Source organism: Enhydra lutris, unplaced genomic scaffold (assembly GCF_002288905.1).
Source record: "Enhydra lutris kenyoni isolate GAN:26980312 unplaced genomic scaffold, ASM228890v2 scaffoldscaffold40, whole genome shotgun sequence".
Taxonomy (NCBI): domain Eukaryota; kingdom Metazoa; phylum Chordata; class Mammalia; order Carnivora; family Mustelidae; genus Enhydra; species Enhydra lutris.
The window spans coordinates 5,840,425-5,860,273 of record NW_019154124.1 but is presented as its reverse complement, the minus strand read 5'-3'; the positions used below and the strand labels follow the sequence as shown (position 1 = coordinate 5,860,273).

At 39.6% G+C, this 19,849-nt stretch overlaps 1 protein-coding gene across 2 annotated transcripts in view; it reads right to left on the bottom strand.

Annotated features, from left to right (window-relative positions):
* Positions 1–276: 276 nt before the first annotated feature.
* Positions 277–19,849, bottom strand: part of LOC111155225 (reelin) — a 505,959-nt gene continuing 486,386 nt past the window's right edge. The window contains exons 58-65 of one of the 2 annotated variants that reach the window (XM_022515343.1): positions 18,602–18,675; positions 17,620–17,781; positions 16,733–16,890; positions 13,858–14,077; positions 11,872–12,069; positions 11,143–11,241; positions 6,695–6,700; positions 277–1,386 (exon numbers count right to left, since the gene is read on the bottom strand). In XM_022515343.1, the coding sequence (XP_022371051.1) occupies positions 1,290–1,386; positions 6,695–6,700; positions 11,143–11,241; positions 11,872–12,069; positions 13,858–14,077; positions 16,733–16,890; positions 17,620–17,781; positions 18,602–18,675 (1,014 nt within the window). In that variant the 3' untranslated portion in view covers positions 277–1,289. The remainder of the gene's footprint in view (positions 1,387–6,694; positions 6,701–11,142; positions 11,242–11,871; positions 12,070–13,857; positions 14,078–16,732; positions 16,891–17,619; positions 17,782–18,601; positions 18,676–19,849) is intronic. The other variant, XM_022515345.1, reaches the window with a different exon arrangement.

Genomic DNA, 19,849 nt, shown 5'->3' with positions numbered 1-19,849 from the left:
CTAACAAAATTCTCAGAAATTCAGTAATTTTCAGAATTCTCTGTTGGCTGTTCTTGGTGTAATGAGAATGATTAATAGGAAAAGCTGAATAAGAGAAATACAGCTCAGTTGAAAGTGTAGCTTCCTAATAGTTACTAACAATGATGAAACAAAACCCCAGAAAATATATGAGATACTACTGTTCTTTCCAAAAAACTGATCTGGCTTACAAATCCTACACAAAATTTAATTAAATAAAAAAAAAATGAATAAAGACAAATGAGCCTCAGGTGGCTTATGGACATAATTTTTATTTAAGCATGGGCTTTTAGCTTGGCTCACCCTAGAAGACAACCTTTCAGTTAGGTTAATAGAGAGTTCAGGGCTAACGGGGCCATTATAATGTTGCTGGTGTTGGTACAGCTTCATCAGAAGGTATGCGTATGACCCGCAGGAAAAACAATCCACGAAGAGAACACAATGAGAACATCCACTGTTTTACAAATCACTCTGTTACCACAGACACGAAATGGCAGTTACTGTTAGTAAATCAGCCACAGAACACTTTAAAAGAACCTTTAGACAAGGAGCTGGGAACTTTGTGGGAAATAGGGTTTTCATCCACAATTTTTAAGTAGAAAATATTTCAAGGTCAAGCATTTTTTCTTATCCACAAAACAACGCTAAACCAACATACATTTTAAGGAGTAGATTAAAGGAGATACAATATCTTTACAACTATCTTCTTGAGTAGGTATCTCAACGAATTTTCTGCAGAATATAAGTAGCCCGAAATTCAGCAGCAAAATATTGCAACATAACAAGTAAATACAGTGTCAATGTGTTATACTGTAGAAGAGAATACATAAAGGAACAAACGATGATAATTTAATCATAGAAAACATGATAAAGAGCTGAAATACAGTCCACTTAAATAGCTTTGTGACCAAGAATGTTAAATTCTGTACTAAATGCCATTTTAAACATAAAAATCTCTTAAATTTTTGTGCTTAAACTTTTTTTTCTGTTAAACTATCTCTTATTTTTAATACTGCCACTGTAACTGATATTACAACAGATCACAATTTTCACGGACACAGCAACATGAAGACATTTACTTATGAGAAAATAAGTCACTTGTCATTAGTTCACAGTGTGGGAAAGTGGTGTACACTCGGTCGTGAGAAGGGCTTTCAGTTAGTCACCCAGTCCTTCACAAGAATTTTCCTGATATCAGATGCGGTGCGCGATTTAAAAGAACAGGAAGCAACACATCACATGTCGGAAGGAAAAATAAATGTTTTGATTCTTCATGGGTATCGTCTAAGTGACCTTCGTCTTCTGTTGTAGAAGTGCCTGAGCCCATGTTGTCGTGAAAAATTCATCATGTAATTTTGTTTGCGAGTGCTGTTCAAATCGGAAAGGATAGAGGCAGGGAGGCAAAAGAGAAAGAGCATGTAAGTCCCACCATGGAAAGCACAATCTAGTCTATGTTCTAAGTTACCCTGCTATTTGTCTGAAAATTGTCACTGTTAATAGGTCATGCTGGCAGTGCTACCCCAGGACAGGATAATTAAAGGTTGACACCTGTATTCACTGCCTTTGGCTTTGAAGAAATCCCCTTCTTTTCATTAGTGAGCTCCAAATCAGGAGGAAAAAAAAAAGGTAACTTATTTTGATTCACAGTGAAAGTGGATTGAAATTGTTTTGGCTTTTTGAATTTTATTTGTGACCTTTTTCTGAACACTTGGACAGATTTCATTTGAGAGGAAGTGGGTGCTGTACCCATCACCTTATTTGACACATCTTTAACAAGTAGGAAACATAACTTTAGCAAACTATCTCAGTCAAAGCTTAAAAAGCAAAAACTAAGTTGTTAGCTGAATCAGCTTGACCTTCCTATTTCATCAGACTCAGGTGCAAAATAAAGTAAGTTTTTCTCATGGCCGTCCATAAACAGTAAGCCTTTGGGGTCTAGAAACATAGTCTTATGAAAAAGACACTCCATTGGAAAAAAGATCGTAATATACTAAGAAAGCGTAATTGTATAATTGTGCATGTGTGTATATATTTCCTCCACATACATACATACATACATGCATACATTCATACTATACGTGAAGCTGATAAAAATACTGAAAATGGATTTTAAGAGTCTGTCAGAAACTGCGCAATATTGGTAGAGAAAGCTATTAAAAGTTTTGGTATGGAAAATACACCTCACAAAGGATCATATCGACATCACTGAAAAGAACCTCACTCCTTTCACACACTGGCTTGAGTGACAACATATCTCTATGTGGCATTAAAATGTGGTTTTGAAATGTGAGCCTATCAATATTTTTCAAATTCACTGAGTCTCTTCAGTGCTGTCTGGACACAGAGTTTTTTCCTCCTTAATTTCATGGAAACATAAAATGCTTCTGGAGTGGGATGATGTCATGTGCTGTGATTCCACTGTGAAGGTCAATATGACATGAACTTGAGTTAGGATAAAGAGGATAAAGAGGAGGCAATGGGTGATTTTTGCACTGAGCAGCATATTCTGGGTTATTAATGATCAATATATCAGGCAAGGTGTCAAATGGTACTGTTTTACCTAGTATATTATACTAGGTATTATATTTAAACATATTATACTAACATTTGTAATATACAAAAACCTTTAAAATGAGGGTTTTATAGTTTGAGCATTAGAAAATTTATAATAAAATGTCTCAAAGGAAAATGACATAAAAAATGACATGATTCACATAAAGTGAATGTCATCAGATATGCTTAATCAAAAAGCAACAGCATCTCTACTGAAAACCTGATAAAAAGAGACTCACAGTGATCTATTTTTTAAAATAAAATGAAGTGCTAATAACATTCTACTCTAGTTTTCTATTTTATCAAAGTGCAAGAAACAGGACACCTGAGTGGCTCAGTTAGTTAAGCATCTGCTTTAGGCTCAGGTCATGATCCCAGGGTCGAGGGATGGAGCCCCACATCTGGCTCCCTGCTCAGCGGGGAGACTGCTTCTCCCTCCCTCAGTCTTCGCCCCCACCCCAGGCTTGTGCTCTCTCTCTCTCTTTCTCTCTCTTGCTCACTGTCTCTCTCAAACAAGTAAGTAAAATCTTTTAAAAAAAGATGCTGGGAACTGGGGCGCCTGGGTGGCTCAGTGGTTAGGTGTTACCTTCCATTCAGGGCATGATCCCAGGAGCCTGAGATCGAGGCCGCATCAGGGTCCCTGCTCTGCGGGAAACCTGTTTCTCCCTCTGCCCCTCCCCCTGCTTGTGTTCCCTCTCTCGCTGTGACTCTGTCAAATAAATAAATAAGATCTTAAAAAAAAAAAGATGCTGGGAACTATAGAATGGCAGCTAGAAGATTTATCTTCAGTTGCTTTACTCCCCATTCTTTCTCCCCTGATACGACAGTGTTACATGTATCAAAAAAGTCACTGGTTTTAATCTCATAGTTGAAGATGAAATGAATTTATCCACTATTTACCATCAGCTGCAAGTACTAACTGCTGCTTAGGTACAAAAGAAGAGCAATGACCTTTTAGTCTTGAACTAATTAGTCTTGAAGGAATCAAGTATTAGGAGAAAGAATCCTGTTACCTCTTTCATCACAAAATGCTGGGACTGGCACTAGCCATCTTCCTCCCAGCATGGTAGGTCACTTTGTAGCCCTTTCCTGCGTTATTATAGTGCCCCCCTAAACTAGCCACCTCATTTTCTCTCCTTATGGAAAAAAAACACTGCTGCAAAGAGACCATGAGATCCTGAGAATGTATCACCGAACACACGATGGTATGCACGCGTGTGCATGTCTTCCCACACCCATAGGGCGCATTTGGCACACCAGTCTCAGTGAACATTCCCTCAAATGCTGGCTTTACCTTGGTAACAAGCCACTCACAGTCTTTTTGTCCATGGAGCCACATCTAAGCCAACTTAGCCAGATACTTCAAGTTCTCTAGGATTTCATCTTACTCTGTTTGTCAAATCCTTTCTTCTACTACATTCCCATACAGACCCCTTATTCAAACTCATCCGGAACCTTTTCCATCTGTCTCACTGGTCAACCCCTTACATCACTTCTTAAATTTCTACATTTTTTCCCCAAGTATCACCTTTTATGTATTACTCGCTGAAGGGATTTCCCCCCAACTTTCAACCCTCATAGTGCTTATCTTCTGCTTTGGCTGGAAATCAACTGTGTTCTTTTGGGGGAGTGGCTTGTCCCCCACTCCCCCCACCCCCACACCATAGGAGCCTCCTGCCTCACCCGTGGGTGGTCAAGGCATGTCTGTTGAACTTTTGGTGACTTACTGATTGGACTCCTGTTGTAAATCATTACTCTTTAACTATAAAGAATAATTGCAAAGTTAAAGCAATGAAAATTATTCTGTTGAAAACACGTTTAAAGATATAAGGTACTCAAAGAGAATTTAAAATAGTTAAAATAGTTTACATAGAAAAAAAACTCATAACACTCAAGATATTTAGTTATCCCAATGCAACCTAAATTGACATGAAGGTGACCTCAGTACATGGGAACAAAGGAACATTCAATTTTTAACAAAAAGTGATGTGTGTGTTTAATGGTTTTAAATCAACTTCTCTAATAGAACGATTGACTCATTATCCTCCATCATTATATATAAGAAAATAAATATTAACGGGTTATAGATCTTGACAGTCCAGCATGGAAGCTTATGTCTCATTTAGAAGGCATTTTGATTCATTGGATACCTTTTAATTTTGAATACATTTAAATATCAGCAGCATATCTTTGGATCCCTGCAAATGCTGATGCACAGGTGTGTTTGCTATAGATGCCTCGTGTTTCTCTAGTCACATTAAAAATGGTCACATTTTCAAAGCATTTTTGAAACTAACTAGTACTTTCATATGTAAAATATAAGTATTTCTGGAGTCTGTTAGGTCGGAATCTAAAGAAGCAGGTTTCTCCAGTTCAAAAGGTTTTAAAATCAAGCACTGTGGGAAAGAGGCGGAAACTGTCCGCCTCTTAGGCCATTTAATAAACTGATGTGGTCATTAAACAGGAATTGTGGCTTCTGCAATGTCTAACTTATAGGACTGGGCAATCTTAAACAAGCTGAAATAGCTCATGTTTACTTATTTATTTTTTTTGTGGAGCCTGTTTTTGTCCCTGATACAATGTAGATATATAGTTATAGAAAACCCTATAACCAAACTAGTAACAGGTGTGATGGAATTAAGATTTGTTTTTCCAGCGCAGTTACAGGGGAAAGTAATTTTTTATTTTAAGTCCAATGCAGGTAGGTAATGTTTATCCCAAGGCATATCAACTACACTCCTTGACCTGTCGACTTGCTCTGGCTGTGCATAGAACTCGGTCCATTTTTAAATTCTCCTATTGATAGTCCTTGAAAGAAGGGAGAATGAACACCAGTGGCATCTTGGAAATGCTAACTTAAATGTCCATTATCGCTGAGTGAGTTTAGGGACTTAGATGATATGGAAATATAAGATACTTCTTCTTTTCTTCATGGGAAATGTGGATATTCCAAGAATTTTCAAGAATGACTGTGCTCTTTTGAACTGTTACTCACTAAAGCCACTATCTTAGGTCATTAATTATTATGAAAAAAAATCCAGTTGATTTTGAATGGATTCTAATGGAAATGGGAAAGATAGAGACTTGGTAGTAGTATTTTGAGCTCATAGAAGTGTAGGTATTTTTACTGATATGTAATTAATTTACTTATTACCAAAACATATGATGCAATAAATAACACCTCAGATGAATGCAGAAATAAGAATTCAGGGGACTGTCACATTTTCCAAAGAAATATTGGTGAGGGTCAGATGAGGAGCTGCCATTCAAACTAATCAATGAAACTCCCCTGCACAGAGGATGCTCGATATTTCATTTTTAAGACCATGCATTTTCAGGAAGTCTTCACAGAAATAAGTGTAGGCTCATGTTATCCCACAAATGTTGAAGATTTCATTTTTATTTTCTCTGCTCAGTGGGAAAGAGAATATCTGGTAACGTGTACTCAGGGAGTTGTAAGGACTAAATGGAAACTTTTAGCATAAAATGCGGATGATTAATAAATGAAAATCATTTTAACTTCTTTCCTAAGTCTAAAAGTATTTCCATTAGAGGACAAATGCAACTATATATTAAAGAGGGCAAATCTTACCTAAGGATAGGCTCTAGAACTCACAAATATTTTAAAGTCCACTATTTTTTGCCAATTCACTTATTTAGAATAGAATTAAAGAAGTCAAGTTACCCTCATGCATCTCCAGCACAATAGATCTTTTGAAAGACATTACATTTAATCAGAGCCCCTAGGTCTTTGGCACAGATTTCTAGTTTTAATTTCCCTTCAAAACAAGCTTATAAACTATGAGCACTTCAAAAGCACCTAATACAGTCCCAGGCATAGAGTCAAATTTGCCACGCAATGAAGCAAGGCTGATTAGCGCTCTGTCTACGTTGTTGTGCCCAGTATTTGCATGTACATTAAAGAATCGCCACAAGGTTGCCGAACCTTGAGTTAACTTGATATAGGTTTCAAATGTCCCAGTATATCTCAGTATCATATATAACTTTGTTTTCACACTATATCTTTTTAATTGCAAAGGTCTTCGACAACACTTCTGTTAACGTAGGTAACACTGATGAAACTATTAGTCTATGGTTACCCAGAATTAGTAAGAGGACTTACCTTACTCTAGTGGAAAACCAATGACAGCAAATAATGAAATATAACACAAGTTAAAAAATGCCTTTCAATGCATGCAGCACTGTGATTAGTCATAAAAGTCTGATCAGGTTTAGATGCAATATAGGATTTTTCATCTCTTTTGAAAATAAAAATTAAAGAAGTTAATTCTTATTCTTTGATACCTAATATATACATATATTTAACTTTTTAATGTAATGCAACATGCAATATTTGCTCATAACCATATGTCAAGGTACATGTAGCTTAGTACTACATTTGGCATAAATGTTGCATATAAAGCATAAATATGAAAGTAGCAGTTAATAACTGACATTAATTTTGCTATCTGTTTTTTTCAATTATTCACATTTTAGAAAATCCTTATTTCTGAATATATTAAGGAATGGGCTTTAAAAAAATGCAGAAGTCCTCTACATCAGATAACACAGTCAAATTAATAAAGGATAAATATGCTTTGCAACAAATGTACTCTGCTCATTTCTAGAAATCATTTGTGCCAAAAATGACAGTATTTTGATAATGAATAGCATGAGGGGATGGTCATGATGGTACTCATATTTTAAAATCTGATCGATGCGTTTAAGACCATAGTTAGCAACATACTGGTTTTCATTCCCAGTAAATGTGGTAAAAATTCAATTCTTAGTAAATCAATTCACAAAGGCTCTTTACTGAGCAATTTGCTTTCAAGGTACACATGCAAAAATTGGCCCACTTCATTATACACATGACAGGTTGTGACTTAAACACGTACACACACAAAAAAATGTGATGTGTGAATGAAATGCATAGTTGGATGAGGGAGATTCTTAGGATAGAAGGATGAGTGCCCAACAGAAAAGATTAGAACCCCAAATTTTCTTTTATCCTAAGAAGAACCCCACCAGCATGGATCTTGTGAGGGGTCTGCCCAAGTGTGTTCACAAACATTTACTGAAAAATGTTCTATACTAGCAAGTGAATTCAGAGAAATTAGGTTTCTGACATGATTGTCAGTGACTGTGTCAGACTGCATCGTTCAGACCACAGAATAAGGCTTTTTGGTAAGCTAGTGAGGCTGGAAGAAACCCATCTGTCAATCCAGTCCATCTGTCTTACGCCAGAATAGTGGGGGCCGATCGTCACAAAGTGCTTTTCGTGGGCAGGTTTTATTGAAAAACATCAGGAAAATGAAAAGATTTCACTCTCAAACAAGCATAAAGCATAAACTAACTTTGCTTGTTAAATGCTAAATGGTGCTTTTTATCTTCATGGTGTGGGGCCTGTCACTCCGTACATCCATATTTATGAAATACAAATCCTTGCACATGGAGCGTGTTAGAATTACACCGCTAGATTACACATTTATTATGTATGTTGTCAATTTCGGATGCATTCCTAAACCCCGAAATATATTCAAAAGTGCTGAATTTGTTCTCATCGAACTCTTTTCTCTTCTTTGTTAATATGGGCAGTAGTGAGGTTAAACTCAAGATACCATGCGTGACCACAATTTTTCTTTCTAGGGATTTTTAGCATGTGTCCTTAGTGCACATGCACAGAAGCAAAACTATGGTAATAAAGCTAGATTAAGGCCAGTCTGCACTCAGAAAAGAAAATATGTTCTAAAAATGTAATGGTTTTCCAACCATTAGTTGCAAAAACATATTAGCAGCCTTCTTTGTGGTAATCTTTTAGGGGAGGGCTTGTATCTCTTTTGATTTGTATCCCAGTCTCCTCTCCCATCCACACTTGAGGAGTTAGCCATTCTAGTTTATGTAACTAAATGTTATCAGATAAAAGCATAGTGAATTTGAGGATATTTTGAATTATTAGGGATATATGGGCGTATTCTATTTCTAAATATACATCCACTGTAGCAAAATTATAATTGGTAATATTTGTGAATCATGAAATGAACCTTGGATAGTTTCTTTGTGCCTCATTTGGTTGAAAGACACTCTGGAAAATTATTGTGTTTTATTTTTCTGAATCTTCTGGACCTTTCTTTTTTATTTTAAGCTCACCAAATGAATAACTTGAAGTAATTATTCTATAGAGCTTCAACAGCATATTAATTAGTAAATGCCTTAAAAGTTTTGACTCTTCTGAAAAGAAGTACTTTGAAAGGGTACAGTGGTATATGGAGAAATGTTAAATCCTAAGACAAGAGCAAAATACCACAAAGATAGTTCTGAAAATATAATTTCTCTGTATTGGTATTTCTTTCCCCGCCCCCAAAAAAGAAAGAAAACCAAGTGACTCCTTTAATTTTAACAAGTTTTAAAAATGTCATTAAAGAGATAGTATTTGCTTCTAAAATTACATGTGTATTATATAAAAATAAAATTATATGGTGATATGTGTGAAGCTATAATTTTTATATTATTCACTGAAAGTATTCATGTGTGACGATGCTCTTTCCTCACTCAAAATGTTTCAGTGTCCTGAAAGTCTGAGAGAATCGGGCAGAGTAAGAGCAGAAAGGTGCCTGGTAAGTGATAGATTCTTGAAAGTACTAAAAGTCTGGAGATAGATTGAAAGTGAAGTCTTTACAAATACAGATTATTTCTCCAGAAAAATATGGGAAACAATAGCTATGATTGATAGGATAGATTCTAGAGAATCTGAACTTGATTCTTCCAGTAATGTCATGATGCTGGCGGCTGCTTCTAAAAATTAATACCAGCACCAGGTATTCCTGAACAGGGAACAAAGAACAGAGTTCTGCTTCAAAGTTGCAAAGGGGTTGTTTCATACCAGGGCAAGATATTTGCACAGCTGAGCCCCCTTGCTCTTTAACTCTGTCTAAGGAAGGGTATTACGGTGATGATAAGCCTCTGAAATCTGAAACTGATCACTGAAATTGCTTGGCTGGGTGGCAGAAGAACTATCTACTCGCACCCACGCTATGCCTACCCCAGGGTGTATTAGCTGCCTTCTCTTGAGGACTGTCAGGTTTTGAAGTTTCCATAGGAGTTGGTAATGCTTTGTCAGGCACAGGAAGCCCCATTAATGTAAACTGACTTGGCGAGAGACGTGAAAGACAGAAAGTGTTTACTGACTCTAACTCCGATTCTCAACCAGTTTATTAGAATCACCCGAGGTGCTTTTATAACAAAGACTGATGCTCAGGTCCCACTGTGGATCAGTTTAAATCATCTTCGGGATGTTTCCTTCCCCAAGCTCCCAAGTGATTCTGGTATTGGATCAGACTGAGAAGCGCTGCTCTGAAGGGCGAGTAGTTAGGACAGAAAGGCTCTGGGGCTGGTTTTTGGGTCTATTTGGACACATTTCTGGCTTTACCATATGTAGATATGTATTCATTTTAGAGCCCAGGTATTCTCCTGGAAGCATGTATTCTGAGGAAGTCAGTGTCTCAGTAAAACTCAGCCTCATAAAGATCCAAATGAGTGTGGACTTTTATTTTAAACTTCAACTTTGTCTTGTGGAGGCAGAGCCCAGCAAGTTGTCCAAAGCAGCAGAGCGCACAGTGGGGGCTTGTGTGGGGACCAGGTTGTTCTTGGATTTGGGGGTTGATATGGATGCCATGCAAGCAGGTGCCTCAGTGAAAACTAAGACGAGGGCTAACTCAAGACTGGAAAATTCAGCTCATGGCTATGATTGAAAGAAAACAAATCTGGTAGTTTGCCTACCAATCGATCATTTAAGTTTGCTTTCAAAATGACTGAAATCAGCCAAAGGACTGATTTCATTTTCGGTTTGGTAAACAGAATGAACATTTGAACCTATCTACCGAGAAGATTCGCCTCTCCTTGCCAACCACTTGGAGCCATCAGTCCGAACCCGTCGAGACATAAGCATTCCAGTTCTACAGGAACTAGATTGTTAGAGAAAAAGCAAGTCATCTCTCTGTGGAACAGTTAACCCGGCTAGGCGAGAGTGGTGCCAACTTTATCATACAGGAGAAACCACAGGGGAACACCTTCCACATGCTTGGTGCGGGGGTTGGTCAGGGGGACTCGGAAACCACAAATTCCTTGCTCTGGTGGCAACTGTGGCATTTCACAGAAGAATGCCTTGGGATCTGTGGTTCAGACAGGTGTTTGTAACTGGGCGCCTTAGCTAGAAATAGACACCTTCTCTGTTCAGGACATCATGCCATTTTATAAGGCAACCCAGATGTGACAAGGACATTGTTTCCCATTTATCTCGAGACTTTTGTGTCACCCAATTTCACTAATATGGTCGAATCTGCAGATACGTCTTTTGCTTATTGAAGTTTTCTAAGGCAATTAAATTGTTTCGGGACTTTCCTACTTCAGGTTGACTCGAGCTACAAATAGCAGTTGTGGAAAGGGCGAAGACCAAAGTCTCCTGGGGGCTTCTTATCAGGAACGGTTGTTACTGAATTAAGAAGCATGCCATAGCAAAAGAATATCAGACCTTCCCGAAATGGACAAGGGAGCTATCTATCAGATACTCACAGGACGACCTCCACATGGTCCAAAGCCCATTGATCATGACCTGTTCCGTTGTGGCGAGGTTGCCACCAGCGCAATAAAACTCCTTTCATCCGTGCCTCCCTGGGTAACAGAAGGACAAAGAGGTTACCCGCTAGAAGACAAACTTCTGGTATGCCATTTCCAGACCTCGAAGGTAACAGGTCCGTCTAACTCAACATGACTGAGCATATGAATTCGGATTCCCTTAGTTCACGGTACCCTTTTGAGCAGCATTGAATTTCATTGGCGACTCAGGGACCTGGAATCCGTTTCCCTCTCCCTCCCGGCTTCTCCTCGCTCCAGCAGCAGCTGGAAAAGCTTTGAATTTGGTCCATGTCTGGGCCATGCCTTCTGCGTGAGAGGTGCTGAGCTAGAACTGGGGGTGCGGTGCTCAACCAAAGGAACCCCATTGCCTAGCCTCAGAAAACCTGCAGAAGAGTGCACCCAGAAAATTAAAAACGTTCTTCTCTAAAAGACTAGAAATCCCCACCAGAGAAAGGGAAATCAGCAAAAAGCACCCCTGCATTTAGTTGTTAGGTTCTCTTCCCTCTTGAGCCCTGCACCCCCACCCCGCGCCTCACAGGGAGCAGCGACACAACTCTGGGGATCTAGGTTCGTCAGGGTTCTGCTGCCACCTGCTTGGATGGGGTCGGCACAGTAACCTCACGCTCGAGCTCCATCTCACGGATTCCTGGCAATCGGGCCACTTACAGGGGCACGTTGTAGGACACCCTCTGCGCCTGTGTGAAGTCCTTGGGCTGGTGCTGCGCGATGACATGCCACGTGATGCCGTTGTTGACGCTGTACTGTAGCAGCACTGCCTTGTCCACAGCGTGCGGGCCGCTCACGTCGCTGTTGCAGCTGTCCGTCTGGGATGTGCTCCCAATTTGCAGAACAAACATGATTTTGCTGCAAATACAGGTAAATGCATGTCAGGGAGTAGTAGAAGAGTTCTAGTTTTTTTTTTTTTTTTTTTAAACCTTTCCTGATCCTAAAGTCCATCATTTCTGAGCTCTGAGAGTAGAAATGGAAGCATCCCGTCTTAGGACTAAGGCATGTAAATAAACTAATGTATTTATATTAACCTTTACCTCCTACCTATGAGAAATAATCTCAGAAGGTGGGCTTTCTACACCAAGAAAACAATTTTACTTCTATTCTCTGGAAGGTAAAATGGGCCAAATAGGCATGAGGAGTTAGAGAGGACCAGGAATAAAACCACAATATTTATGCTACATACTTTTTTTTTTTTTTTAAACCAAACAGCTCCAAGCTGAACAGCATCTGCACAAGGATAAACCATCAGGTCTATTTTAGGAGAGGCTGTCTGGAGATCAGAAAGGAGGGAAAACTGAGTTGGATATGCAGGCTCTGGACCGTATCTGCGATTCCGTTTGAAGTGTCTTTTTGCTCTTTACGGGCATCCTTGCCCTTAGAAGATACAGTTTTTAAACACAGGAAATCTATTCTAATAAGAGTCCTAGTGATTAATAGAGTGGTGCCATTTACAGGAGCTGGTGACATAAGGCAGCAAACTTAACACTTGTAAATTAATAAAAACAAACTTGCTTGCACAACATGGTGTGCAATTGTTCGTTAAGCAGCTACTTGTCGCTGTATATGGGGTCAAGGGAAACATCAGGCTGTCCCCAGATTAAGTCCACCTTTCTGGCAGGAAAACATGGGATGGGTGACTGTAACTTCTGGCACCTCTGTGGTTACCACAAAGGACTTAATTGTATTTTCATTGTTTATCACACCGAAAGACCCTAAACTTGCCTTTCTGCTTCTGAAAATACATCACGAGTGTTTTCCAAAGTCAAAAGCCTTGAGTAAATTATGTGTACATTTTTATTAACCAAGCATCTGATTCTCAATGTCCTCGTAGCTCTGGAACACCATGCAGTAGTCAGGGAATTCTCTAGTTAGCACTTTGCAGTCTTCGTGGACCCTTGGAATCCTTTTTCTGAATTACACAGACAGAAAGTCATGTTTGCGTGGATAAGGTGGCAGAGCTGGGAAGGAGCAGGTGGGGAAGGGAATCCAACCTTCCTGGGATCCTTTTGTCTCTGTCACTTCCCAGGTCGATTTGCACAGTCCCCATCCACTCTGCTCTCCATTAATAAGCAGTTCTGAGAACATGTGAATTTTGAAAGTTCCCATCTATCCTCCATTTCTGTTTATTGTAACCACGTATGCTAAATATAGTTATATGTTTGCCTGACTATAAATCTACTCCATGGATACATTTGTATTTACATACTTGCAAATGGTCAACATGAAATTATCTATAGAGTGATCTACAGCCCATTTAACATTTTTTTTGTTATTTATTTAACTTTACTGAGACCTGATTGACATAAAACATTGTATAGGCTTAAGGTATACAGCACATTGATTTGATTCACATCAGTTTTTATTTTTGGCCACTTCTCCTGGCTTATGCCTATGTCACCACCACTCAGCCAGAATACGTGAAGAAAAACAAGGTAGTTCTACAATAAATTGAAGCAAAGCATAACTCTGAGTGGGGAAAACATACATTGCTTTCTCCTACCAAATTCAAGTGACATTTAGGTCTCCACTGCTTTGTGACATGCATGCTGTGACATGCATGGTTATATTTAACAGACAGCAGAAAGTGACCAGTCTTGTGGCCAGTTCTGGGTCTGAACTACAACACAGGAGTTTGGTTACCTTGCTCGGGTGAGATCCAGAGGCTTGGTGGCCGCCTGTCGTATCTGACAGCCATTAAAATAGAGTGAGTCTCCATGGGCGTAGGGTGCCAGCTGCCCACAGCCACTTCCTATCACCCCACCTTGGATGGTCTCCCAGTTTGCTTCAGTGACTCTTGCTGATTCAAAATTATCTTTGATATAGCTGGGAAGATCATGACTGAAAACAGAGCAATCGTCACCTAGAGGGAAGGGAATAATTGCAAAAGTTAGCTAAAAGAAGTGGCATCATTAAAGATGATTTTAGGCTTAATCCATTCTTGTTATTATAAGAGCGACAACATACTGGGCAGATACAGACTCCCAGAAATAAATGTTTTCTTTGTATTGGAGCAATTATCGGCTTTTTTTAATATTTATTTTTATTTCTTATTTATTTTAATGATTTTATTTATTTATTTGACACAGAGAGATCACAAGTAGACAGAGAGGCAGGCAGAGAGAAAGAAGGGGGAAAACAGGCTCCCTGCTCAGCAGAGAGCCCGACACAGGACTCAATCCCAGGACCCCAAGATCATGACCTGAGCCGAAGGCAGAGGCTTAACCCACTGAGCCACACAGGCACCCCTGGCTTATGTTCTTGAAAAAAATCCCACTTTCTCTGAGTGAATGTGTGCTACACTGTGTAGGGGCTAATGTACTGACTGCTCACATGAATCGACTATGTAAATACCCAGCATCTGGCCAGGCCTACAAGTTTACCAATGATGGGTCTTGCAGGAGAGCTCTCACCCTGGCATGAAAAGCCAACCTAATTTCCTTCTCCCCAGCATGCCTTTGCAGCAGGAAATAGGATAAGTCATATTCTTGTTCTTCCAGCTCTATACTTGAGTCTTGAGAGCAGAGTCTGCATTTTATTCATTGTTGGATTCTAGCGCCTAACACAATACTTAGCACATGTAAGATATGCAATAACAAGGTGATATAAATAAATGAATAGTGAATAGGCTGGAAGGATGAGAGCACTTAGCTGAAATATTGGCATTTAAGATAGAACATTAGCAAATGTGTATGTGTTTGCATTCGCCCTTGAATTGAACAGCACAACTTCCCTAAACAGCTATAATAGTTCTATATCAAAAGGTCATGGCTCTAGCTCTGTGGGTTGAGGGGAGAGGGCAAATTCCAGACATCTGGGACTCCTTGTGAGACATCTGATTTGTTCATGTGCCTAAAGTTCAAGGTGTCCAGCTAACACGTGGACAGATACAGGTGGTCTCAGTGGTAATGAGACCAGAGGAAAGAGATCATGGCTAAGTAATTTCTGACATGAGAGATGTGCAGTCGTGTACATTAATCATACTCATTTCATTTGGAGGCCAGGAAATAGCATCAACCAAGAAATCTAACTATATTCTACTCAAGAAGTCAAATCTGTGGATTTTTCCATTGTAAAAACTTCCCATTAGGGAAGTTGTATAATTTTGCTCCTCTTTGGATTAATCTCCCAGTTATGAGAGACAGCAAGGTTGACTGGAAAGAACAACCGAGTAATGGTCATCTTTCTGACACTGACTAGCTATGTCATCCTAGGCAAGTCACTTAAGTTCCCTGAGTCTCAGTTTCTTTACCTATCAAGTGGGAATAATTATATTAACCACAGCTAACTTATGGGGATATCATAAGTCGTAAATGACTGCTGAATAAATAGGGGGACACTGTGTAAGTAGTAAAGTACAAGGAAATAAGAATTCATTCAAAAAGGATTCACTGAGCATTGCTATATGCCAAGTATTAGGCGCTGAGGATATAATGGTGATTATGTAGACTCTGTAACAACAGAAACCTGTTGGAAACCCTGCATCAGAGGAAAGCAGACTTCAGGCCTTCTCTCAGGCCAAGAGAACAGTTTCCTATGATGTTAGGGGTTGAGTAGATACTCAGTCCCAAATCATATACTAGGCTTCTAGAAGCCCAAGCAGTAAAAAGGTATTTTTTTTTTGCATGTGTGTATGTGTGTTTGTGTGCATGTGTGTGAGAGAGAGAGAGACAAAGTGACCTAGAAAACAGAATATCTTGAATCATCAGCTACATCTTGGGAGGACAGGGCAGCTGCTACTCGAGAGACTAAGAAAGAAGGAATACTGGCAAAGTATCCAGGGATGGGCAGCCAGGACAGGAAGGAAAGAGGCCCAGAAGTGAAAATAAAGTGCTGGGGGAAGTGGTTGAGGCAGGGAGTTAAATGGAGGATGGGGAATATGAAGTGCTATAGAATTCTGTATTTTATATTATTTTAAAAAAGATTTTATTTATTTATTTATTCATTTAGAGGAGCGCATGAGCAGGGGGAGGGGCAGAGAGAGAGGGAGAGAGAATCTTAAACGGGCTCTACGTGCAGCGTGGAGCCTGACACAGGACTCGATCTCACGACCCTGAATCATGATCTGAGCCAAAATCAAGAGTTGGCCACCTAACTGACTGAGCCGCCCAGGCAGGGCCCAGAATTCTGCATTTAAAAAAATACTTTAAGGAACAAGGCAGAAAATTATCCTTGGCACTTCATTCCAAAGATAAAGAACGCTGTAATTAAAGGGTGTGTCATCAACCTCAAATCCCTCAGGGCTGGAGTTTTTCTTTCTTTCTTCGTGGCCTTTTGCTTTTTAAATTTTTTTTAAAAAAGATTTTATTTATTTATTTATTTGACAGAGCACAAGCAGGTGGAATGGCAGGCTCTCTGCTGAGCAGGAAGCCTGATGCTGGACTCGATCCCAGGACCCTGGTACCATGACCTGAACTCCCCCAGGTGCCCCAACCCTCCTGATGGTCTTTGTATACGTGTTGATGTGAGGAGAACCTCATGGTCTTTTGTATTAAAAGTGACAGCCTGGGATTCAGACCTTGGAAACTTTCATCACAGATGCAGACGGCGCCCGTGGTGCAGTATCCGTGCCCACTGCAGAGCCGGGGGCAAGCCTCTCCGATGTACACGTGGTCGATCGCCCAGCTTTGCTTCTCCGTTTCTTCCCCCTTCTGGATCCAGCGGAACTGTGTTGCACTGGAAGTCCAGAGAGAGCAGGAGGGTTCAATAGCCTGTTATTTCCTGTGGCTGTGTCCCACCTCCAGCCCTGGGAATGGGGACTATTTCTGAGAAAAGGATGCCCCCAAGCTTCTCCTTGAAGCACCCAAGTCAATGGTGAGTGAACATGTACCCCCTCAGACTCTGGGGATATCTCCCAAAGTGCCATTCTGGCAGCTTGTACCTTCCCTGAGGGTTTGATGTGAATTTCCTATTCTATTCCATAATCAATTTGTGTCCCTTTTTCTTATTGAGGTATATCATTTTCCAAATTTTTGAGTAAAGTGAATGCTGCTCTAGGAAGATTGCACTCTATCATATTTAGCCTGTGGCTTCGTGTAATCAAACCAGCCCTGCATACCCCAGAGGGTATCTGTATATGGGATGAGGAGTGCAGCCTTCGGGAATCACAGAACACTCGAGCAGATACGGTACCAACTCCAGGTCTTTGAGTGTCTGTGATTTGGGGCCTGTGATTGAGCTTGGCTTGTGCTGTGGTATTTTATCCAAAGCAAATTTGAGATCTGTAGCATTTACAGACAAGATCCTATGTCTTCCTATTTCTTCTTGGGACATGCCATTGCCATATGGGGACATGGGTTGGTGAAAGGAGGGAGAGGGTACCACAGCTGTAATGGAATGTCACTGCAGGAGCTCTGTAGAGATTGCCAGATAATCCCACCAAGTTTACCTTCGTATGCAATTTACCTGGAGGAGACATGGTCAGGCAGCTGAATGGTGATTCTTTTCCAGCTCGAGCTGTTGACAGAATTGTAGATGGTGGCTTCATGGAACTGGAAGGGGGAGCAGCCGATGCTGTTTGAAGAGGAAGGAAGGCACTGGGTCTGAACGAGCTGCCAGGAATCAGACCTGTGGAAACCACAGAAGTTATGGTAGACAACTCTTAAGAGGAAATAGATGACTTGACTAATGTCAACGTAACCCTTTGGGGTTGGGTTAAATTGAGGTATTTTTATGTAAGTTTTCTATTTCTTGTATATATTTATAAACACAATGAAAAGTAAAACTGAAAATAATTTCAAATAAGATATAACTCTTTACAAGCACAGGAATATATTCACAGATAATAGAATAAAATAATAGCATGCCCGCTACTGCATTCTAATGGCTTCCTCCCACTGGTATTATTACCAGAAATATACCTGCAGTTGATTGACAAAACTCTCTGTTTACCCAAACTTAACTCTCCATTATTCATTTTCAAAAGTGGTGGTGGGAGACAGGGCTCTCAACATCCCAATAAAGTAACTGCAGTGTGTCAGACTTTTACTAGGCTTCAGGACATGTGACTCTGGCTGCAGCATATTTAGATCTTGTATTGATTTAAATTCTCATTAAGGTTGGTTGAAAATGAGCAACATGAATAAAAGAGAAATCTACTTTGAGGACAAACGTAGTATCTTACTTAGTTTAAAAGACAAAAAAAATTTGTTGGCTTGCAGCCAGTCTAGTAGGAAAATGATTTTCCTCAGTTTGAAGGAAATTTCTGAAAATAAGACATTCATGGAAGTTTTATATAAAGGAAATGAGTACATGTGAAATAAACATAAACTGTACTTTTAATATAAAAGGTTGCTCCCCTGTAGTTGCTTTAAAAATAGACAATCATCTGAAGTTGTATTCAAGTTTGGAAGAATGTAAAAATTTATTCCAAAATTATTTCACAAACCTTGCATCCTTAGTGTACTCCAACATTACGGAATGAAGGTCACCACAGGAAGTAGCTTCACAGCCCACCACAATCTAAAACAAACATAAATGAAAAGTGTGTACAGGGAAGATTAAATACCTGTCACTAATTAATTAAATCCCTCTCTCTAAATTATGCCTCTAATGGGAAATCAACAAATATTCAGAGCAGCTTTTACAGAGCAACGTGCCAGAATACCAATATTACTTTTTTTTTTTGAGTTCCGTTAAAAATATGCAACTTTGTGTGAAGATGAGAATCAAGGTTTATTTTCAAAGATTTTATTTATTTATTTGACAGAGAGAGAGAGATCACAAGTTGGCAGAGAGGCAGACAGAGAGAGGGGGAAGCAGGCTCCCCGCCGAGCAGAGAGCCCGACTTGGGGCTCGATCCCAGGATCCTGGGATCACGACCTGAGCCGAAGGCAGAGGCTTTAACCCACTGAGCCACCCAGGCGCCCCGAGAATCAAGGTTTAAAAAAAAAAAAGCACTAATTTTCGGGGCGCCTGGATGGCTCAGTCATTAAGCATCTGCTTTCAGCTCAGGTAATGATCCCAGGGTCCTGGGATTGAGTCCCGCATCAGGCTCCCTGCTCAGCAGGGAAGACTGCTTCTCTCTCTCCCACTCCCCCTGCTTGTGTTCCCTCTCTCACTGTGTCTCTCTCTGTCAAATAAATAAATCTTTTTTAAAAAAAGTATTTATTCTAATCAAGAGCTGGTTGTTTTAAATGATGAAATTGATAAGCCTTTAGTTAGACTCATCAAGAAAAAGAGAGAGGATGCAAATAAATAAAATCAGAAATCAAAGAGGAGAAATAACAACTGACATCACAGAAATACAAGGGTTATAAAAGAATACTATGAGAAATTATATTCTGACAAATTGGACAACGTGGAAGAAATGGATAAATTCCTAGAAACATACACTCTTCCAAAAATGAATCAGGAAGAAAGAGAAAATGTCAACAGACTGATTATAAGTAACAAAACTGAGGCAATAATGAAAAACTCTCCCAACAAACAAAATCCCTCTCAGATGGCTTCATAGATGAATTCTACCAAATACTCAAAGAAGACTTAATATCTGTTCTTCTCAAACTATTCCAAAAAATAAAAGAGGAAGGAAAATTTCCAAATTTATTCTACAAGGCCAGCGTTAACATGATACCCAAACCAGACAGAGACACTACAGAAAAAGAAAACTACAAGCCAATATTCTTTAAAAAAA